Source organism: Squalius cephalus (genome assembly GCF_949319135.1).
Source record: "Squalius cephalus genome assembly, chromosome: 9".
In the NCBI taxonomy this organism is placed as follows: Eukaryota; Metazoa; Chordata; class Actinopteri; order Cypriniformes; family Leuciscidae; genus Squalius; species Squalius cephalus.
This window is the reverse complement of record NC_137130.1, coordinates 25795018-25819997: the sequence shown is the minus strand read 5'-3', so window position 1 is coordinate 25819997 and position 24980 is coordinate 25795018. Positions and strand designations below refer to the sequence as shown.

The 24980-nt window shown below is 37.6% G+C and overlaps 1 protein-coding gene across 2 annotated transcripts in view; it reads left to right on the top strand.

Annotated features, from left to right (window-relative positions):
* Positions 1 to 24980, top strand: part of uxs1 (UDP-glucuronate decarboxylase 1) — a 99563-nt gene that overhangs the window by 61770 nt on the left and 12813 nt on the right. For both annotated transcript variants that reach the window (XM_079880865.1, XM_079880864.1), the window contains 2 exons: positions 16037 to 16156; positions 17107 to 17150. In XM_079880865.1, the coding sequence (XP_079736991.1) occupies positions 16037 to 16156; positions 17107 to 17150 (164 nt within the window). The remainder of the gene's footprint in view (positions 1 to 16036; positions 16157 to 17106; positions 17151 to 24980) is intronic.

Below are 24980 nucleotides of genomic sequence, written 5' to 3'. Positions count from 1 at the left end.
GTTCATTGCAACTACATTTTCTCATCAAACAACCAAATGAATGGCTCGACACAAACCATACCGGTGAAGAGCCTAGACAAGTCTTTCTTCTGTGTAGGCATAAATTTGGCAACCTATGCGTGAAATATTAGTTTATCTCATAATATTAATTGACTTCCCATCTGCTCCCACATCTACTCCCTAGCCTATATATTTGGTGCATCGCCTGTTTTATTAATCTGACAAACTATCAAAATCTGTGTGGCAAAGCTGTGTGGACAGCATGAAGCGAATGTATTTACATTGTAGTGAAGCGCAGATCATTATCAAGTTGAAAGAAATCATGCAGAAACACGAAAAAGGCACCGTTTTCAAATTTTTCTGATTTCAATATTAAATCGAAAAAACATATGATCAGGAGATACCCTGATTGTACGTTTCACATTCTTTTGGCACTAACAAGTCGACAGCAGCCAACTTATCTTCTCAGACTAGATTACTATGAGAGCATTGTTGATTGTCTTGCATAAGTCATCGGTAGTGCACACACACAACTCCAAGTAACAGTTCTCTGCTACCTAAAACAGACTTTTAATAACTTTTTGAAGTATTGAAATCATTCAGTTATTGCAAGCTTTTCAAATATGCATATCATGATTTGTATATTTGTAGTATTCTAATAGTTTCGTTATGTTGTGCTACTATTCTCATTTCTAAGTTACTGGAAAAAAGTGTCCGCTAAAGGAGTAAATGTAGCGGAGTGGAATTCAGGAACTTCTTTAACCTGAGTGAAAGCCGCGATTACAATGTTGTCAAAAGCATGTGCAAAATGCTCTGACTGCAATGTTATTACCACAAACACACCAAATCACATGTGTGCACTTGATATTTTTAGTTGGAGTGGTTATCTTGGAAATCCACTTTGTAGATATTTCATATGTGGTTTAATCTCCTTCCACCTCTGGGGCCTCATTTATAACCGTTGCGTACGCACAAAACAGTTGTGATTTATAAAAACAAACTTGACAGGAAAATTTGCGCACCTGCTTGCAAACTCTGACCCATGCGTACAAACCTTTTGGAGATGGAGAAGACACCTATGGTGAGCTTGAGTTAAATGTCTTTTTGGTCACTTTTAGACAGAAAATCTAAAGAAAATTATACATATAAAGAAAGATAATACAAATATAATTTCACTCACCAAGCCTATCACTTGAAGCAAATATCCATCCCTTCTTAAATGTCCACGCCAGCGAGCGCGTTGGACCGTTTAATGAAACTGACGTATATTTATCTAACGGCAGATTAGATAAAGGAAATCTGTAAATCTTCATTATGAGCCATAATCATTAATACAGTGCATGTTCACAATAACAGTTTAAATAAATAAAATAATGATTTAAACTATGTTTTACTCCTGATATAAACATTTAGATTTAATATGCCATTCTCATTAATGGAGTTAAACACTTAAACTACATAAAATCATTGCTGAGAAGTTACAAAAAAATGTATATTCAATAAATAGAAATATTTGTTGTGGATGCAATGCTTTTGAACACTTTTCCTCTGGCATGCTGTGTTTTAATGTATTAACTACAGAGATAAGCGCTTATCATGATAGTAGCAGATTGTCTGAGAAAATAGTTTTGTGCAAATAATGCACAAGGCCTATCTTTTTCCATTAAAAATATAAATCAATTAAAAATACTATTTGGCCAGTGGAAAAGATTGAGATAAACTTTCTCTGAAATGTATTTTACACTATTTGATTTATTTATTCAAAAACAAGGCAGGCTACTAAATGATTTTTATTAATGTAATGTGACGGCACATCCGTATTTCATATTTTCCTAATGTCTTGTACCGTTAAACATGTTATCAAATGGATGAATATGCATATGCAAATGATATGCAGATGAGGATTCATTTACAAATGTGACAATTTAAGAATAGATTTAAGAATAGTGCTTATGGGAAAACTGGGCCTGGGATCAGAAAATTACTTGAGCTGGACTCAAACTTGGTTTGCGATTGTGCATGAGCACAGGCCACTTTATGTTTTTTATTTTTTTCATCAAAAGATTCAAGGTTACTCAAGTTACCTAACATTTTAGTCACTGGCATCACACACTTGCTTTAGGCGTTGTGTCTGAACAGTTGTAAAATCACGATAACACACAGCGTCATCATCACAACTAAAGCGTGCCATGCAATCGCATGATAGCCTTGCAATCAGGCGAGTGCCTTTCCTTGCTAAAAAGGATACTGATGGCTGTCCTTGTTTTGTCCATGTTGTGTTGTCTGGCATTTTTGCCACACATCTTTCATTTATAATGCTATTTATGATAGTTTTCATGTTTTTATTCATGCCCACAGAGAACTACTGAACCTAAAACATTCAACTATTCTTGGTAAACTCTCTATCTCTCTTACGTTGTTCCAAGGCCAGTGCTTGATGTGGGCACAAGTACAGGCTTTACAATGTCATGGACTGTGTTTAATGATTTATGTAGCTTATATCATATTTTGCAGCTGTACTGTTTTATTTGCATGGCTCATATTAGAGCTGTTCAGTTCATAGATAAATCATTAATAAACACTGCAACATATCATAAAAAATAAGAATTGTCAATTTCGATTTCATGGTCATTACATGGACATTCTTGTAGTTTGGGTCAAGGTTATAATCGTTAACGAAAACTAACGAAAAAACAAAAACTAGGTGGGAAAAAACATTGTCGTTAACTGAAATAAAAATAAAAACGAGGCATTACAAAAAAACGATAACTAACTAAAACTGTAATGTGTGTTTGGCAAAACTAACTAAAATAAAATAAAATTATAGAGTAAATGTCCTTAGTTTTCGTCTTTGTTAAGGTCTTTCATTTTTTAACGCTATTTAAAACACGCAGCGTATTCGTTCAGCTCAGTCTATGATGAGAACGAGTGTTCGTTCGACGTTGAAAGCAAGTTCGCTAAAGGTTAGTATCTCTATCTCGTGAACACCTTACAATCACACATTAAAAAGTGGTATCAAAATATTTTAAATTCTGAATATAATTTTGTCAGTGTGTGAATGTCGACCCGAGAAGCGATTGCGCCTTTTTTAGAAAGTTAACTAGTCGCAAGTTTGAGGTAAGATGCACTTTTTGGTTGTGGTTGTCGATGTCAAAACACTATATAAGCTTTGATTCAAATATTAAATAATGTTATGTCATTTTTTTACTTTTACACTTAATGTTTGCTGCTTCAATCCAGATGAGTAGGCTATTGACTGTAGGGAAAGTGGGGTGAGTTGTGCCAGTTTTTACTCAAAGTGACTTTAAAGTGAGGCCATGGCAGTAATTCCTTCAACTTAAGGATGTACATATATTTCAGGATGTGGTGCATCCCTGAGAACAATAACTTTGGATCTGAAATAAATTGTTTCAGAAATATAGCTTTTGGGGAAAAAGTGGTCTCATGGCACAACTTGCCCCTGGTGCGGGGGAAGTTGTGCCTTTAGGGCAATACATTGGGGTAATTTGTGCCAGTGATTTCTGAAGTAAAACAGAACATTTTAATGTTATGAACTGTAATGCTATATGAAAGCAAGACAATTTCAATACAAAATTACTCATTTAAGGTTTATTTAGATATTGTCACCCTGGAATACCATAGCATGCGTTTTTCCTACTATGGTCAATTGCATAGGGATTTTGTATTGAACATAACTCTGGATCACAGTGTCATAGAGACAAGGGGGTGGGCTCATTTTACTCAGACGACCAATCAGTCTCTCAGGATCATTGTGAAGCTATCAAGCTACGCCCTAGCAACCATTTAGAGCACCATAGCAACACAATATATGATATTTGTGAATCATTTCAGGCAAAAAGGCTTTGGCAATAGATGCCTGTTGACATAGCGCTGTCTGTCAATTATGTAACATATAAGAATAAAGTGACTAGGCTAATTTCTAAACATACTATTGTGACATAGGCCACTTAAAAACGGAATAAAACTTCTCTTTAATAACATAGTGCAAACTCAAAACTGAAATCAGTGTTAGCTAAATTAAACAAATAGCAGGCAGGCCTAAGTCAAACAATGATGAGGCATGCCCATCTCCTCACTTCTCAAGATTATCCCCTGTGAGTATGTAGGTCTAGGTGGTCTGGATCTGGCACAACTTAACCCAGGCCCTTTGGCACAAATCACCCCAGACCCACAAGTTTGAAAAACTAGCATGATCCAGCAGTTAAGAGCTAACATCATGCTAACTGTATAGACTCATTGTGTAGCCTACTAAAGCACTAAAACATGTGTGAAATGTTTTCAAACTTGTCTATAATTGTTCAGACACTACAATCAAAAAACCTTAATCATAGAAATTTTACTTTGAAAGGGAAAAAACTGTTTTTTGCACTAAAATGTGCTCAACTCTCATGCCATGTGTCTCTTTGGAGGATGAGTAAAAGTGATTGCTTTTCAAAATGATGTGGTCACATGACCAATTTCTTCTATGGTTTTCCAGAAACAAGGGGTGGAACTACTTCCCCCCTGGCACAAATCACCCCACTCTCCCCATAGGGTAAATTTAGTATAGGGTGTGAAAATTGTACAGCTGTGGTATTTGTATAGGGTGTGAATTCTGTATAGAAGATGTGTAGATTTTTGGTACAGCGTGTGGATTTTGTAAGAGGTAAAGGAATTTCAATGGGGTGTGAATTTTTTTCTAAAATTGTATTATGTTTTTATTATTACACAATACTTTTTCTGACTTTTTTGAATCTTTCCCCTGACAAATAACCCAAATTACAAAAAAAGACTAAAACTAACACTAAAACGAATAAAAACTAAACTAAAACTAAGCATTTTCAAAAAACCAAAACTAAACTAAACTAGCAAACCCACTTTAAAAACTACCGTATTTTTCGGACTATAAGTCGCATCAGTCAAAAAATGCCTCATGAAGTGAAAAAAAACATATATAAGTCGCACTGGACTATAAGTCGCATTTATTTAGAAATTTATTTCACAAAATCCAAGACCAAGAACAGACATTTAATCAGGAAAGGCAAGTTATTCAACTACACAGTAGCGCACACAGAACAACAGGCACAGGCTGAATAGGTGTCCAGTATGTTAACGTAACACATTAACGCCCGTTTCACACATACTCCGTTTGTAGTGCGTATATTTTTCCGTACCCTTGTTAACAGGTCAGAGCTTTCACAATGCACGCGGTTGCAGTCCGTCGATCCGTTCCAGGTGCGGTGCGTATACAGCAGTGCAGCGATCGTTTCCGCACCGAGTCTATTTTTGCTGTGCTGCACGCGCTGAATTAAAGTGACGGTTTGTGGTCAAAATGAATACAGATTGACCAGATTGACATGAAAATGTAGTAATTTCATCATAAATGCATTTAATTAAATACTAGCCTACTATTTTTCACAGTCATCTTTTTACTTCAAGCGTTGGTAAATCAAGGAAAACTACAATTTACTTCAACAAGGCGACATAATGAACAACACTCGTCTCATTCGTGGAGGTGGAAAAACAAGTTATTTGTGACATGCAAGATTTATTGTATAAATATTTAAATTATGCAAAAGAAAGGGTATGAGTCTGCTGTTTTTGTCAATTTTAAGTTTTAATTTAAAATGTATGCGATTTTAATATAAGTGCATGGTTAAATATTTTACCACTTGCTTGAGCAACTTAATATATAATTATATAGAAGTAATGCATTGAATAATAGTTTGTTTAAATTGTGTTTAAACGTGAATACGTCTATTAAAGAGTATACGTATAAAGAGAATCGCAATGCTGACAAAAAACTTTTTCTTTTTTTTTTAATAAAATTTGCTGATAACTTCTGGATTTGAAATACAATGTGTTTGGGGTTACAGCCGTGGGTCAGTTACGCACTGCAAACGCAGCTTATGTGAAAGCACTTTAGCGTGTGCTGCTCCTGCACAGCATATGCACTGCAACACGCACCGCACACGCACTGCACACGTTATTCAGCTACACAATAGCATAAAGAACAAATATCTGGGAGGCTGAATAAGATAAATTAACATAAGCCAGCGAGTCCAACAAGCAAGTTACCAGTAAACAAGTTCACCAAGCTCCCGCGATCTCATTCCTCATCATTTTCTTCATCATCCGTGTCGCTTCTGAACAACTCCGCCAACTAGAGCGCCCCCTCGCGGCTGTAGACGGTAATGTTTTCTCTTGGTTCATCTCAGTCTGAATTAATTTTGATATATAAGTCGCACCTGACTATAAGTCGCAGGACCAGCCAAACTATGAAAAAAAGTGCGACTTATAGTCCGGAAAATACGGTAATTAAAACTAAACTGAATTTGAAAACAAAAAGTCAAAACGAAATAAAAATAAAAACTAATGAAAAATGCAAAACTATAATAACCCTGGTTTGGGTACGGTGTATTGCTCATAGGAACAGTGGTAAGATATTCATGTTAAAATATTTTGCCCTGACCAAGCTTATTGTGCAGAGATGACTAAGTAAGCTATTCATATTTCAAATTCCCTGAAAATTTTTAACACTGTGGCTCTGTGGTGCAGAGGGGTCCTTTGGAAAGCATTATTTTTGCAGTTCCATTTAATGAGAATGCTAGTAGTGCAGGAATAATTCATCACTGACCTTTTCTTCACTTTGCTTATTCCCTGTGATCTCTCTTTTGATTATTATTTAATGTTTTAAATGTGTGTAACCGTGTGTTCTGGCCTTTTAACCATTGTGGACAATAGTGATTTGTTACTTTGTGATGGGAGACCAGATTGTATTAGAGCAGAAGTGGTCAACCATTTCGCCCTACCACACTTTTAGTCTCTATAAGGATCCCATAAAATAAACATGCCAGATTGACACTACATCATTACTTTTATTATTAACATTAGCAAAGATTAGCATTCAATGTCCTTTCCGTTGATTAGATGTTGTTCATAGTCATTGGAAGCATTCATTTGCACTTGGACAGTCTTCTCGTTTAATTCTAGTCCAGCTCTGCCAGCTTTTTGTTGTAGTTGGGTGAGCTGTTGTTGTGCCCTGGTGAGATAATTTTCCAGGAGTGAAATATCGTCGGCAAATGCTAAATCGTTAAGCTTGCGTTCGGCTCTAGATTCTTTGGCTATTGCTGTACTGCGTTGTGGTCTCGTATTACTCCTGAGCGGAGGGCCTTTGTGTGTAAGGTATCCAAAGCTTCCAGCAGATTGCCTGGAACTAGGGGTGTGCAAAGCAGCCGGTATTTGTATTTGTTGAGGGGGGAAAAGTATTTGTGTTTGTATTCAAGTAAAATTTAAAATAGTAAAAATCCATTTTTTTGCGTTACACTTCTAATTTACGTTATAGTGTAAGTATTCTTTAATTATATCCATTATAATAATTATGGATACGCAATATTGATTGATGTTTTTCCATAAATCCAGCAATGAACATGTAACAAGGAATGTCATTGAAAAGAAAATAACATAACAGCCATTACCTCATCCATGGTTAAACCAACAACTAATAAAATACCATTGTGAACATTATGAACCCCACCACCAGCCGTCCTTGTTGGAGGACGCTGAACAGACAGAATAAAAACAAATAATACTTCAACTGTTCTTCTTCTGAAAGAACTTCTTTCTAATGCACAGAATTCCAAGAACTAAACTTTATCAACCCCTGACTGGGAGATCTGGCAGAACAAAAGTTGTATTCTATATAATACTCTTATAAACTAAAAGATACAGCCCTGCTATTGTCAACTGTCTGCCAAAAAACAGACACAAAGGGGGTTTTTTTATGTTTTTTTTTTTTATGTTTTATGTTAACCATACCTTAACCATATTTCACTTGGAAGAAGATATCTTCTGCCAACATACTCTGTTAAATTTCTCCATGTTGTATTTTGTGAACACAAGCTCCTCCACATGTGAGGGGAGCAGTCTGGAGCGATGTGGGGACACAATATCTCCTGCTGTGCTAAAGATCCTCTCAGAGGAGACACTTGTTGGAGGGCAGGTGAGATATTTCATTGCCACATGAGCCAGGGCTGGCTCTGGCTGCATCATTTTTGACCAGAAGGTCACTGCAGGATCTGAGGTCAGTGATTCAGTGCTGTCCTCAGCTAAGTAGCTCTCAACTATCTTGAGGGAGGTCATAGCACCAGATGAGGCAGATTTGGCTTTTGGTTTAGCAAGATTGTGCATTGCCCCCCAAAAGAGGCTTTTTTGCCCACTGGTCTCACTCTCAACTGAGGATGAACTGGCAGCTTCAGGTACCCCAGAAACATCATCCGCTTGGAGTTCTGCATCCACCTCTGCAGCCACATCTGCCTTGAGCCTGTCAAACTCTGATGTACTAAGTTGTGACATGGGCAAGCTCTTAAATCGGGGATCCAGTTGGGTGGCTTTAAAGTAATGACCCGAGGAGTCAACAAAGACAGCCTGGAAGCGCTGAGCCAACTGAGACTGCAATGTGGTCACCATTTTAAGTGCCTCTGGAAGAGCCTGTACATCCGCATCCACCTTTAAGTTTGTTAATGCAGTCTTGAGAGCCTGCACACAAGGGATAACAGAAGACAGTGAAGCCACATCCTCACACACAGTGCATGTTGCCTCCTCAAATGGTTGTAGTATTTTCACAATGGCCTGCACTAGTTCCCATTGATGGTGTGACATTACACCTCCCAGATCCATCTCTGCACTCATGGTAGTCAGTGGTCGTCTCTGCTCCAACAGCCGCTGGAGCATGTGGAAGGAGGAATTCCACCTGGTTGACACATCATGCACCAAAGTGTTCTTGGGAAGGCCAAGCTCTTCCTGGATTTTGTGACGTTTGTTCACAGCTTTGTTTGATCTGTGTACAAACCCAGTGATCTTGCGAGCAATCAATATCACATTGGTCACTCCCCAGCACTCCTTTAGAGCAGCTGTTACCACTAGGTGTAAGGTGTGAGCCATACACCTAATGTGCACATAGTTACCATCAGCAATTGCCTTAACCATGTTAGTGGCATTATCTGTGACAAAATACTCAACAGAAAATGTCGCTCCAACATCATCTTGCCATTGTTTCACAACGGCCTGGAGGTGATGTAGAATGTTGGCTGCTGTGTGATCTTCATTAAGAACCTCCATCTTGAGCAGTGCTGTCACACGTTTATGTTCATCTATTCCTTGTGGACTGTTACGTTCATAGGTGTCTTGTGGGAGTGCCTGTGTTTGTTTTCTCTCCTGCGCTCTCTCTCTCTCTCTCTCTCTCTCTCTCTCTCTCTCTCTCTCTCTCTCTCTCTCTTCCTGTCGATCTCTTAGGCCGTCTTCCTTGACCGCTGATTGGCTCACGAGGCTATCAGTCATCATCAAGCGATGTGACGTCGACCTATCCGCTGCCAGTAACGTTTCCGCTGGCAGATTAAAGGACGCTGGAAAGGAGTGAATGGAGGCTCTTTTGTTCTCTGTTTTTTTTTTGCTGTCATTGTTACTCGGTTTTTGCCTCGCTTTATTTGTTATTTGCTTACGCCAACATTTGGGTTTTTTGTTAACTTTGATTTACTATTTTTGTTCGATTTATTTTTTTATTTTTTTTATTGTAAATTTGTACATATTGGTTGTGGCTTTAATAATTTATACTTTTGTAAATCTACTTTATAGTTTAATGGTTTCTTTTCCTTTTTGTATAATAAATAATTTTCATTGGCAGTTAGTGTTTTTTGCATTGTTTCTTGCCGCCTCCTATTATTCTTACAAATTTTGCCACATTTTTAGTGTTACTCCTCTTGCTCCTAGACAAATCTTAGAGGGGTCGTAACATTAAATGGGGGCTCGTCCGGGATAAATCCAAAAAAATAAATATAGATATGGTAATTTTGTGGATGTGTTGGTGGCAAGAAAGAGACATTGCATTGGTTGTTGTATTATGACAGTATAGGACTTACTCATGCAGTGTGGTAGTGTTATGCTTATCGGTTTGTTACTCAAGATGGAAATGTATAACTTGCACGATTTTGTTATCAGTCCATCGGTAGAGCAGATTAATTTCTGTTTGCATTCTATCCTGTGGCCAGTGAGAGAAAGATATGCATTTGTGGAAAATTTGCTCGTCCAGATGTCAGACGTGCAGTGCACAAATTTCCCTTCAATTTTTGAGAGAGCTTCTTTTACTTTTGTTTTCGCATCTTTTTAAAGTTGTGGTATAACTGCGAGAGAAATGCCAACGAGATGGTAGTTGGTATCGAGGTGCAACCACATTGAGAAGCTTGCGAAAACCTTTATTCTCCGCACTAGTAGGGCATCAGGTCAAGGCAAATCATTTCTCCCACTGTGTTTGTTATTTGCTTTGCAGTGGGGTGGTTGGGTAGATAAGCCTGTTTTGCATTAAATGCAGCTAATATAGGTGATTGAAACTGACTTGCAGGGACAGGACATGGCTATGATGATGATTTGGTGCTGGTGGGGGTATTGGTGCTTGTGGGGGGGTTGGCAGACAGTACTAGGAGAGGATGCTTTAAGTGCATGTGATTATGCATAGCAGATGTTGACAGATGTTTGATATCTCTGCCTCTGCTGATTTGACTTTTGCACACATTACATATCACTTTGGTTTTATCTGCAGTACTGACTGTAAAATGCTTCCACACAGAACTTGAGCAAGTTTTTTTGGCTGGTGAAGGATCAAGAGATGGCTCAGCAGCAGCCAAACTCTTTTCTATTTGGTTGCCCAAATCCATTGGGGAGTTTCAAGTTAGTGAGTGACGGGAAGCTATGCTAAGGTTAACTAGCCTATAGCCTACATCTTGCTGTCTGCAAAAGACAGAGTAACTTAAACGTACCATATAACTCCCACAAGTGCATACAATTCGACACAACTATACAAGCATTTTTTTTAACCTTTTTAACCGAACGTTAACGTTACTCTGTCAACTCCTATTGTCTAAATTACCGAGCTAACAGAGCTACATAAACAGAGCGAACATGAGAGCACCCGACTGCAGACGTCAATAATGCAGCGTAATGGAATAATCTCCCGATCAAACTCTGCTTCCCGAAAGTTATAAACTGCCTCCGGAACCCAGTTAAGGTACAAAAATCTATTCAACAAAAATAGTGATGCAGTTAAGTGTTTTTTCGCTCAGCCGAGCCCTCTCTGTTGCTGTGTGGAGCAGCCTGTGTCAGTCACCTCTTTTACTTTACTCCTGCCTGTTTTTTTCTGAGCAGCTTATTGATTGGATTCTGGATGCGGTTGAGGAGAATGCGATTGTATGTTTTTGCTGCAATGGACGTCAAGCTGATTCCTCTGAAGTTGTTCATCAGCTGTAGGTTGCCCTTCTTGGGCAGTGGGATGATCAGGCTTGACGTCCATTGTTTCGATGTGCAGCATTGCTTAAAAACGAACTTGCAGAGTTTGTGCAATTCATTTACTATGAATTTGCTGCCGTCTTTGAGGACTTCTGCCGTCATTGCATAATCGGGTCCTTGCGACGTGTTCCGCATAAGCTGTTCAATCGCTTTCACTGCTTCCTCTCACGTTGGGTCTTGGTTCTGGAAAGCTGACTGTTTCCACCTTCGCTCTCTTGTTGTTGAAGAATCTGCAGAAGTACTTGCCCCAGTCGCTGATGAGCTCGGTCTTCAAGTCTGGTTGAGAGCCATCGAGCATTCAGACTTTTCTTGCTGCAGCATTTTGCGGCATCTCTGAGATTTTGTCGATTATAGTCCATATTGTGCGATGCTCATGTTTTTGGTTTGCCAGTTCGAGAGCTTCTAGTTGAGTGTCAAAATATGCCTCTTTGTCAGTTTCGAAAGCTGTCTTGACACTTGACTGCTTGTTTCTCCACTGATCTCTCTTTTCTCTCGTTTGATTGCGCTTGAAATCATCCTTCGCCACTTCTTCTTCTGCGATGAGCTGCAACATTGAACTGCTGACCCAGCTTGGCTGTTTTGACTGGTCTTTTGCTCAGGACCTTTTCACTCGCTGCTACCAACGCAGTGTTGAGTGTGTCTGCTCTTTGCTGTATTAGGCTCTGGGCGTTTTCGGTTTGACTCGACAAATTCGCTTTGATGTTCACGTCTTTCAGCTTGTCATTCTGAAAGGTGCACCTGGCGATGGATGAGCTTCTTGCTGTTCTCAGCGCCAGTTTGAATTTGGTGCTCACCATCTTGTGGTCTGATCCAATGGCGCAGGTGTTTTTGACTGACTTCCACCACTTGGTGTTGAAGACAATGTGGTCTAGTTGAGCGAAGTCTCCTTTTGGGCTCTTATATGTGCGAAGTCTCGTCGGTCGATTTCAGAACCAAGAGTTTGCTGGGCGCAGGCTTGAAAACTTGCACATGCTGATTAGCTTTCGACCATTGTCGTTCGAGATTGCGTGGTAGCTGAAGTTGCCTACCACTCTAGGATTGGTGTCGTGACTGTCCTTACCAATTCTTGCATTCAAGTCGCCGGCAAGAATGGTGACCGTGTGTGGCAGAATTTACTTTATTAGCTTGTCGAGATCGTCTTAGAATGTGTCTTTTGCTGAAGAATCTGATTTCTCCGTCAGGGCGTATGCAGACACGAAGCATATTTTAGGATTGCCTTCTAAATGCTTTGCAATTATGCGCTCTGATTTAGTGGTGATGGAGATGATCAACTGAGTGATTCTGGTGTTGTATAGCAAGGCTGATCCGTGGCTTTCCGATGAATTTGTATGTGCAATCGTCCAGCTACTGTATTTCTTGTAGCCCACTGAGTCTGGCACCCCATTTACACCTGTATTTAGCGTCGTCCATCGACCAAAACACATCTTAATACCAGGTGTAAACGGGGCCTGTGTCAGTAGCCTATTATAAATAAAATTCAAACAGAATATAAAACGGAATCAAATAAATCAAATAAGTCAGCACGTCAAGGTATTGCTGTGTGTTACCACTGTATGTGAACAGTATACAGTGAGGAGAACAAGTAGTTAATACACTGACGATTTTGCAGGTTTTCCCACTTACAAAGCATGTAGAAGTCTGTAATTTTTATCATAGGTACTCTTCAATCTTCAACTGTGAGTGACGGAATCTAAAACAAAAATCCAGAAAATCACATTGTATGATTTTTAAGTAATTAATTTGCATTTTTTTGCATGACATAAGTATTTGATACATCAGAAAAGCAGAACTTAATATTTGGTACAGAAACCTTTGTTTGCAATTACAGAGATCATACGTTTCCTGTAGTTCTTGACCAGGTTTGACCAGGTTTAAACACACTGCAGCAGGGATTTTGGCCCACTCCTCCATACAGACCTTCTCCAGATCCTTCAGGTTTCGGGGCTGTCGCTGGGCAATACAGACTTTCAGCTCCCTCCAAAGATTTTCTATTGAATTCAGATCTGGAGACTGGCTAGGCCACTCCAGGACCTTGAGATGCTTCTTACGGAGCCACTCCTTAGTTGCCCTGGCTGTGTGTTTCGGGTCGTTGTCATGCTGGAAGACCCAGCCACGACCCATCTTCAATGCTCTTACTGAGGGAAGGAGGTTGTTGGCCAAGATCTCGCAATACATGGCCCCATCCATCCTCTCCTCAATACGGTGCAGTCGTCCTGTCCCCTTTGCAGAAAAGCATCCCCAAAGAATGATGTTTCCACCTCCATGCTTCACGGTTGGGATGGTGTTCTTGGGGTTGTACTCATCCTTCTTCTTCCTCCAAACACGGCGAGTGGAGTTTAGACCAAAAAGCTCTATTTTTTGTCTCATCAGACCACATGACCTTCTCCCATTCCTCCTCTGGATCATCCAGATGGTCATTGGCAAACTTCAGACGGGCCTGGACATGCGCTGGCTTGAGCAGGGGGACCTTGCGTGCGCTGCAGGATTTTAATCCATGATGGTATAGTGTGTTACTAATGGTTTTCTTTGAGACTGTGGTCCCAGCTCTCTTCAGGTCATTGACCAGGTCCTGCCGTGTAGTTCTGGGCTGATCCCTCACCTTCCTCATGATCATTGATGCCCCACGAGGTGAGATCTTCCATGGTGCCCCAGACCAAGGGAGACTGACCGTCATCTTGAACTACTTCCATTTTCTAATAATTGCGCCAACAGTTGTTGCCTTCTCACCAAGCTGCTTGCCTATTGTCCTGTAGCCCATCCCAGTCTTGTGCAGGTCTACAATTTTATCCCTGATGTCCTTACACAGCTCTCTGGTCTTGGCCATTGTGGAGAGGTTGGAGTCTGTTTGATTGAGTGTGTGGACAGGTGTCTTTTATACAGGTAATGAGTTCAAACAGGTGCAGTTAATACAGGTAATGAGTGGAGAACAGGAGGGCTTCGTAAAGAAAAACTAACAGGTTTAACCGGAATTCTTACTGGATGGTAGGTGATCAAATACTTATGTCATGCAATAAAATGCAAATTAATTATTTAAAAATCATACAATGTGATTTTCTGGATTTTTGTTTTAGATTCCGTCACTCACAGTTGAAGTGTACCTATGATAAAAATTACAGACCTCTACATGCTTTGTAAGTAGGAAAACCTGCAAAATCGGCAGTGTATCAAATACTTGTTCTCCCCACTGTATGGCCAGGTGACAAGCAGTAAAATCTCAAGGAAGGCTTGGCGTGTACCAATACGTCACCCTATATGTGTAAATATACATCATTTAAGGGTATTATATTCATTTGGATATTGATATTGGACCTGTTGTTTATTCATAATGTTTCTCCTTTGAACAGGTATAAAATGTCATACTCGCATTGTCCCTCACAACCGGTCATATAACAAGCCTATAAGTTAATGTAATTGTTATATGTGTCAGTTTGACATGGCATTGAAAAAACAGAAAAGGAAGAAATAAGAGGATGTGTACTCTGACATGACCCAAGACAATTCCAAAAAAGTTGTTCTCATCTCATCCAGCCTTATGTATAAGTGGTACAGTTGTAAAAACGAGAGGGAAATGAGTCCGTACATGTTTTTCTGCTAACATTTAGAAAAAAATGTTATGCTTTATTTAACATCACAGTTCACATGGACTACAGAAGTGGAACACTCAGAGTAAGATACACGGATGATTAGGTTTTGACGACGCTGCTGGGGAATAACCTGATTTTCTTCTTGTAATCAAGGTTTTCTTGTGTTGCTGGGTTATTGGTATGCCTGTACACCAGTAAAATTGGTTATTTCAGTAAGCTGAGTATTGGTAGTTATCAGTGTGGAAATGAAACACACTGTCTTTTGATACTCCAAACCTTTTGAACTATCTTAGAGAACTATTTGTTTTATCATTCCACTTCAGAGAATCAGAAATAGTAGTTCCAAGGACTTTAAGGCTGCCTTAAGGCTTATACTGTTATATTAATATATATTAACAAGCTATTGAAATGAACATAGCTGCACTTTCAGCCCAAAATATGTTGTGAGATTGGATGCTAGCCATTCAGAAGCATTGACATTTGCATAATGCAAAAGCACGTCTTCCACTGTGGTGCTGCTTACAGAGCTACAGGCTTTCCATCAATGACCAACACCTTGGAAAGGTTTGTGTGTGGCCACACGGTTTTTAATGGGAGAGTTTCAACAATTTTGACAGGTGGACCAAGGAAATGTAATGATTAATGTCACATTTGCTTGAAATAAGATGCCGTATGACACTGTTAAATTACAAATGGCATCCATACACACTGTGAGTGTGTTTACAGATTGACCCTTATGTTTGTGACTCTCGAGTGCTGCTGTAAAAAAAGCAAAAGAGGAACAGACCAAATACTAATGCATTCTGAAATTCATGGACATTTACATGAATTCGTCCAATAAATGTTTTGCTTATATTTTGATTCAATCAGAAAATAAACCAAAATAGATGCATTTTCACTAGAGGCCTCAGACCTTTAAACAAAAATGTGAATGTATTGATACAAGGATCTCAAGTATCAATACAATATTTTCAAGAAAAAGGAATACATTTTGACCTTAATCTGCATATAATCCTAATGTGTTGTTCACTGAATATTGCTGCATGTTCACTAAGCAATTAACACTTGCATCCGAACTCGTGTTGATGAGGTTTGCATGTGGCTGTGTCTCACAGGAAGGAGTGGAGGTGAGGGTGGCTCGGATATTCAACACCTTCGGATCTCGCATGCACATGAATGACGGGCGAGTGGTCAGTAATTTCATTCTGCAGGCTTTACAGGGAGAGCCGCTGACGGTAAGAGCCGTTCACCTCATTAAAATTATGAACCATGTGCAGTGTTAATTACACCTCCTAACTCTACAACAACTCTCATTTCAACTTCACACAGACTCACATATGGGTGTTACTCGCAATTTGAAGTAGCACTCATATGTGTGTTTGTGTGAAGCTGGATTGAGTGGAGTAAAGTAAGAGAGTGAAAACCTTGTTAAATGAACAAAACACTTTTTTCATCAAATCTACAATTAATTTCCAGTGGGCATCTATACAGAATTATGACTTTTTCCTCACCTATCTCAAACTGTCATCTCAAATCACCAATTATTTTATGATGAAAATGACAGTGGTGTAAATGACATTTTAAACAAGTCATTTAATTTTAAATACCCACAATTAAATAATATTTCACATTTTATGCATAATGGCATGCTATAATTAGTTTATTTTTTTTCCTATACATATAAGGCAGGGATGGGCAACTTTGGTCCTGGAGGGCCACTGTCCTACAGAGTTTAGCTTCAACCCTAATCAAACACACCTGAACAAGCTAATCAAGGTCCTCAGGATTACTAGAAAACTACAGGCAGGTGATTTTTTCAGGGTTGGAGCTAAACTCTGTAGGACAGTGGCCCTCCAGGACCGAAGTTGCCCATCCCTGATATAAGGCATTGTAAAGTAACAAAAAATTATGAAGGCATGGTAAATGTTTCCAAGACCTTCATATAACAAAAAGAAAAACCTTTAAATCTGTTTTTATATAGAAATGCACCCCAGGGATATAAAAGTGCCTAGTTGAAGAAACACTGTTAAATGTGCATGCTTCCTTATTGTAAACACTTAAGCTCACATGAGGATTTCACCTACGGATTGATTGTTCCTCAAGTCGCTTTGTAGCAGCTCTTGCTGCATGTGCTCTGACGACTCTGATTATAATTCTGTGTGTGTTTCTCCTGCACCTTTTTCAGGTTTATGGTTCAGGCTCTCAGACAAGAGCTTTCCAATATGTGAGGTAAGCACTAATATAATGCTAAAATAGAAGTATCGCTGTGTTTTCATTTGTTTCATATACCTCCCAAGAGCTCTTAGAGTATGCGTGATTGACACAGTTGAAATGATGATACGTAATTACCAGTACAACAATACAGCAAAACAAATGCTATGAAAGCACAAAAACAATGAAATATAGGAATGTAATATACTAGTATTTTGCTTGTTTAAATGAAAGCTTCAACTCCATGCTTGTAACTTCAAGGCATTTGGAGTGTTTAAAGCAATATGGATTTTTTTTTTTTTTTTTTTATCTACAGCCATGAACAAAGAATTATGCAACACATCCATCTGTCCCTTTTTTCTTTCCATTTCTATCCGTGTTTGTCGCCTCTAGTTTTGTGTATTATTCTTTCTAATGGTATTGGGCATGTGAATGATAAGAGTAGTGAGAAAGCCCATCTGGTCTCTGTAATGTCAAAAAAGTGCATAAATAAAATGCGTCAACATGGAAAAAAAATATTAAAATGAGCCTAACTGCATCAGCGCTGTCCTATCTTTTGTCTAAATGAAATGAACCTTGGGGAAAAACAGAAGTTCCTGACAGATTGCTCCATGGTGTTTTCAAAGACGGAGGTCTGCTTTTGATGGGATTACTAATGCTTTCTGGTAATTGCATTGAAGGTATTTCAAAGGCTAATCGCAGTGTTTTTTTTTTTTTTTATGGCTGAAGTGTTTTTGTACAGACTGATGATGTGGTGGTTTGTTGGAAGCAAATTTATCAGTTATTAGTATTAGTAATGTGCAAATCATCCCTACCAGCATAAGTTGCATACCAGCATAAAAAAAACGCTTGATTGACTGATGTTATGTTAAAAGTTTAGTTGTTACGCTTTCAAATCATCAAACTCAAAATTTATTAAAGAATTTATAAAAAAGAACAACGTTTCGACGCAAAGGGTCTTCGTCAGGCAAGCTACAATCATAGAAAGGTACAATATGTCAATGGTTTATGTCAAAGGTTTATGGTATATGTCAAGGTTTTCATGAGAGGGGGTATATAAGATGATTGGATGGGAGAGGCTGTCGCGCGTTTTGAAAATATTGATCAGCAAGAATGCCTTGCTAGAACACGCTCTAAGTCTACTGATAATAGGTTATCTTGCATTATTCAATATTCTGTGTTAGTATATAGTGCGTAAACACTGGCATAAAAGCTATAGATTTTTTTCTCTGTGACGATTTCACTAACGTCAGTCCTATAGTATTGTTTAAATGAGCTGACAAAATTGGTGTTGACAAAAAACTATTTTATGTATAGAAATGACTATTTTTTTTACAGATTAATGGAACCACTATGGGAAGTACTGTACAATGGCCCCTAATTATGCAAACTTATATGTTGGTCATTTTGAACATGAATGTGTATTGAACCCTGGGGCTAATCCTTTTTTACCTAATATACATATATGGCGTCGGTACATCAATGATATTTTCCTTATATGGTGTGGCTCGGAGAGTGAATTAGTTGAGTTTCAACAATTTCTTAATCGTAGTAGCGAACATCTTAAATTCACCATTGATTATGATGAGTGTCAAGTCAGTTTTCTTGACCTACTCATCATTAAAGATAATGATAAATTAGTGACAGATTTATATAGAAAGCCCACTGATAGAAATACAATATTACATGGTCAGACTTTTCATCCTACTCGTTTAAAGAAAAGTCTTCCAATTTGTCAGTTTAAAAGAATTTGTAGGATTTGCACATCTAATGAAATGTATGAAACACAAAGTAAAGATTTCATCAAAGGTTTCATGAGAGGGGGTATATAAGATGATTGGATTGGAGAGGCTGCAGTGCGTTTTGAAAATATTGATCAGCAAGAATGCCTTGCTAGAACACGCTCTAAGTCTACTGATAATAGGTTATCTTGCATTATTCAATATTCTGTGTTAAGTAAGGAGTTTGCACATATAGTGTGTAAACACTGGCATATTTTAAGTTCAGTTCCCACAATTAGTCACTTTTGTAAAGATCCTCCACGATTTGTACATAAACGAGCTCCTAATATACGGCATGTTCAGTCCCTGATGGTAATTATAAGGTGTGGACAATGTGCGCAATAATTTCACAAATAAATGTCACACTTTTAGCCATCCTCATTCTGGGAAACAGCTAAAAATTAAAGGAATAATCTCGTGTAACACCAAAAACGTAATTTATATGATGAAATGCCCATGTGGTTTAGCATACATACAGTGCTATGCATAAGTTTAGACACCCATGCTAAAGTTGACTAAAAAGAGGAATAAAAAATCATCTTTTGGAAATTGAACCTAATGCCTTAATTTAAAAAATGAGGAAAAATCCAACCTTTAAGGACACCAATTTTCTTTGTGAATGAATAATGTATCATAAATAAATAAATGTTCTTCCTTAAAATACAGGGTGCATAAGTTTGGACACCCCTATGTTAAATTCCCATAGAGGCAGGCAGATTGTTATTTTTAAGTATTTTTTTGTATTTTTTTTTTAGGATACTATGCATCCTGATAAAGTTCCCTTGGCCTTTGGAATTAAAATAGCCCCACATCATCACATAGCCTTCACCATACCTAGAGATTGGCATGGAGTACTTTCCATAAGATCATCTCTCAATGCAAATCAAACTAGCTATTAGGCTAACTGAAATAAAACCATGCCAATCTCTAGGTATGGTGAAGGCTATGTGATGATGTGGGGCTATTTTAATTCCAAAGGCCAAGGGAACTTTATCAGGATGCATAGTACAAAAAATAAAAAAAATACTTAAAAATAAAAATCTGCCTGCCTCTATGGGAATTTAACATAGGGGTGTCCAAACTTATGCACCCTGTATTTTAAGGAAGAACATTTATTTATTTACGATACATTATTCATTCACAAAGAAAATTGGTGTCCTTAAAGGTTGGATTTTTCCTATTTTTTTAAATTAAGGCATTAAGTTCAGTTTCCAAAAGATGATTTTTTATTCCTCTTTTTAGTCAACTTTAGTATGGGTGTCTAAACTTATGCATAGCACTGTAGGTAAAATGCAGTGTTGTTTGAAAACATGCATTGCAGAACATAGAAGTAATATATGTTTGAATGATCAAAAGAACCCCATTGCTGTTCATTTCAATGTTTTTAAACACAATTTGTCGACTCTTCACTACTTTGGTATAGAACTAGTAAGAGTACCCAGTAGGGTTGGACCCAAATATTCGAATATTCGTTCGGTGGGTTGGTATTCGATTTGAAAATTTGGCATTCGAATATTCGGTTTTGTTTTTTGCACACCTGGGATCCCCCGCGAAACGGTTCTCATTCGCGCTTGAATAAGGCCGGCGACACACTGGCTGCGTGGCGTGAGCTTCTCAGCTGCGTGGCGTGTCCGTTTTCATTTCGGCCCGCATGTTAACAGGTTGGAGTTTGCACACTGCCTGCATGAGACACGCGTCTAAAATGCGGCTCGAGCCACGCGGAAAACGTGTGCATGCTAGAAATAGAACCGACGCCTTAGTGTTCCAGCAACGGGAGTGTTCTCTGGCTAGAGCGCAGAACACCGGAGTTTGTATGGACCGAAGTGCATGCCTGAGCTTCTGTTTTTGGTTAAGCTGCGTTGCTTTGACATTGTGGAAAATAGAATAATAGAAACAAAATGTATTAGCCTTTTTACCCGTTATTATCAATCTAAATTAATCTTGTTTTTAATTTAACTTAATTTCGTTTTTCTTTATTTAAATCTACCCTTTACTGTGTCAGTAATTTGTTAGTCAGAAAAAATATTAGACTACCTTAAAAGTATTGCTTAATTTAACAGACTGTGTGTGTGTGTGTTTTATATCACTAGTGCAGTGTCCGTTCTCGGAGCATATAAGCCCTGCACCGCTTCCCGCTCGCGCTGTTCTGTAGTTAATTAAAAGTTTATTAACTATGAATGTGTCGCATCTCGCGTGTCTATCTACATTGCACCAAATGCGACACAGCACTCCCTTGTGAAGTCGATTGGATGAATGGTTCTCGAAATAATCAAAATGCAAACGGACATACAGACACACAGAGATTCCTGCCTTTATTAGAGAGAAGAATATGATCAGCACCCTCTCTCCGAAGCTTTGAATATTCGATGTTCATTACTACTGAAGCTTCGAAGCTCAAAAAATGGTATTCGGACCAACCCTAGTACCCAGAAGGGGTGGTGACATTAATAAGATCTTACTACAGAGTGAAGCCTTTTATATACTTAATATTCTTTCTCCAAAAGGTTTGTTTGAATATGGAGTTTGATTTGAAATTTTTCTTGTGAACATCCTTTGTGTGTGTGTTTTTTATATCATATTGGTTATTTTTCTAGGTTTTTTTATTATTATTATTTATTTATTTTTTGGTTCTATTTGGGTTTGATTAGGTCGTTACTGCATTGGATGATTGGGTAATTAATTCACTAATGAGGTCAGGTGTGACGGTTCATACTGATATAAATTGTACCCATCTATGATTGTTGCTTGCCTGACGAAGACCCTTTGGGTCGAAACGTTGTTCTTTTTAATAAATTCTTGGGAGCAGAAGTGGCAGTATGCCGATTTTTGTTTATTTTGAGTTTGATGCTTTATTTGATCGAGCACTTGCCAAACGTTTTTTGGATGTGTTTCTTTTTTGTATTCATAACGCTTTCAAATCATATCACATATGAATGCGTCTTTGTAGAAAGCTTTCATTTTGTGAAGAGCAGCACATTCAAAATCATTCTTTCCAAATTTTCCAGATGTTCTACACACGTAGTTTTGATAATATTTTTATGGTATAAATAGCTTCTTATACAGGAAAATATATAGCTGCCTTTATATTTTTAGGAAGGGTCAACTTAGGGGGGATGTATATATTTGGGTGCAGAGAGGTTTGGGTTAACTAAGCTCGGATTCATAGGAAAAGGATATCCACTTTTCCTAGTCTGTTGGCATAGTTACTGTGTTTTTCTTTTGTATGGCAGTAAAATAGTCTGGTTGAATATAACATTTTGGAAGAATGGCAGAGCCACATTGCTAGTGTTGTATGACCTTCACCATTTGTGTGCGGAATTGTTAAATGCCTTTTTCATCTGACCATCACATATATTTCATCATTTTTCCACCTCCAGGGAACAGAAAGGAAGAAATGACCTCAAAAGATATTACGGCAATGTTTGTAGTCGACATTTTGAGAGTAATATAATCAAGCTAGTTTCATCTAGAGGTATTTATTTTCCACACACCGGTGGGGTAAGAGAACAGAGTCATCGTAGGTTATTTGAAGTCTAACTAATTCAGCAGATCAAACATTTCACTGGATGTGCAAAGTTCACTTAATTAGGATCGTGCAATATAAGACACAGGAATGACCGCAGAATTTCTCCAACTTTCCTCTCTGAATCTTTTTCAGACTCTTCTTTGAGGTCACTGTATTAAATGGCAGACATTGGCTGAGTTGCTAAAAGCTCTACCCAGTTTTTAAACATCTGGTCATATGTAAACTACTGGCCACTCTACTGAGGGAATAGTTTTTGGCATTGATGGCACTGGGGAGTTCTTTAAAGTCATGATTCGGGCAAATTCAAACAATAATTCAGAAGGAAATTAAGGGTGAGTTTGTACTGCCTGGTAATGTTGCAAAACCATTTTACCTCAAGTTTGATATTTAGAGGAATGTTTTTCTTTATATAGTATTTGGAGTTTCTTATAAAGTTGTTTTGTGAAAAAAAAAAAAAAATATATATATATATATATATATATATATATATATATATATATATATATATAATTTTTTTATATATATATATTTTTTATCTGTTTTATTTATTTTAGTATGCTGTAAATTTTTCAGAGCCGTAGAGGAGCTTAAATCCTAATTTATAATCAAACATCTCTTTTGCCACTGGTTTCAACTGTTGGATACAGGCCAATCCTTTAAACACAAAGTAGCTACCTTTTAAGAGGCATTTACTGGGAAGAAGAAAAAAAAAAGCTTAACTCTTTTATTTTTTTATTCAAGAATCTTGGAATATTTTAGTTTTTAATTGATGAGGTGGGTTAAGAGAAGTTTTTTTTTTTTCAGTCTGAGAGTTCCTGTTATTCAACTAGTAGATCAATGTTCAGTAGCAGTCCCTTGGCTATGCATCAAACACATCAATGTACTTTAAATGATTTCTATAGTATTTTAAAGACTAAATCACTGAACTAGTTTGCATTCTAGATGAAAGCTTCCATCCAAATAGAAGAACATTTCAACTCAGTTTCATGAGAAAGTGTAAATATTTTTCCTCAGTTGGGAATAAGCAGATTGTACAAAATCCTATGAATGAGGTCATACAAAATTTGCTACCAAATATTTAGACTGGGAGAGATTGTGACATGATACAGATCAGAGCAGGATTGGCCAAACCTACTCAGGATTAGCTGTTGTGTTGCATCACACTCAAAACAATGTAGAAGCAGCAGTTTAGCATATCAAAGACATCCTATATAAGCAGCATATAGTTTCATCTGCTGTCCCTTAAACATGGTGTCCATACAATCTTGGCCAGAAAGATCAATCTTACAGTATCTGTGTATCTACAGGTTTTTGTTTTTTGTTTTTTAAGTCAGTTTTAGGGTGTGTTCACACTTGTAGTTTGTTTCTTTTGGTCCAGACCAAAAAAGAAAATGCAGGGCTCCAAACAAAAAAATCAATTAAGGAGCCAATGGCTCCTATAGGGGAAAAAAACAGGCGCCAAATAATTTTTTTAAGAGCCACATAACAATGCACTTACTTTTAGTCACCCTGTTGTGTGCATGTCTCTCCTCTTCTTACAGTTTCAGCATTTTCATCTTGTGAATGTTCTGGGAACTGGAGCTTATTTGGTAACTGAATGTCACTTCCGACTTATGAACTATTTCATAAGTTCATATTTTGGCGCTTTCACTCAGTAAAACGTTCACGCAAAGCATCTCATTTCATGACGTTAACAAAACAAATGAAGCGATAGGCTAGGGGTGGGCGATATGGCAAAAATATCATATCACGATTTTTTTCAGGAAAATCACAATTCACGATTTTATCACGATTCTTTTTTATGTTGGTTTTACTATTTTGTGACTGAGCATTACAGCCAAACTAATGTCCATATTTTAAAAACAAAGCCTTAGGTAACAAAATATAAAATAAAAAAGAATGGCAGAAAGGGGCGAAGATAAAAAATGTAGTCATTATTTTCTTTGTTATTAAATATTCAGATCAAAGATAAACATTACACATACACAACTTAATATACAAATGAAATAAAGAGTGTTTTGTTTTCAGCTACAGTAGGTGTATTTAACAGTAGCATTGAAGAAAGTAATTAAATTAACAAATATGAAAATAAAACAAAACATAGACTTCACTGTATAAATTATAAATTGATACTTATTAAAGCTACTATTAAAGTTGTCAGTCAAGAGCAGTGAGTAATTTTCTCTTTGCATTTTGTTGTTTCATTAACATTAAAGGGATAGTTCTAAAAATTCAAATTGTCATAATTTACTCTCTCAAGTTGTTTTAAACTTGAATAATTTTTTTTTCTTCTGTTGAAAATAAAAGTTATTTGGACGAATGTGGGTAACCAAACAGTTGATGTACCCCAGTGACTTCCATAGTATATTTTTCTCCTTTGGAAGTCAATGGGGACCAGCTACTGTTTGGTTACCCACATTCTTCAAATTATTAATATTAGAAAATATTAGAAGGAAATTAATACAGTTTTGGAACAACATTAGAGTGCGTAAATAATGAGATAATTTTTTATTTTTGGGTGAACTATCCCTTTAAGGACAA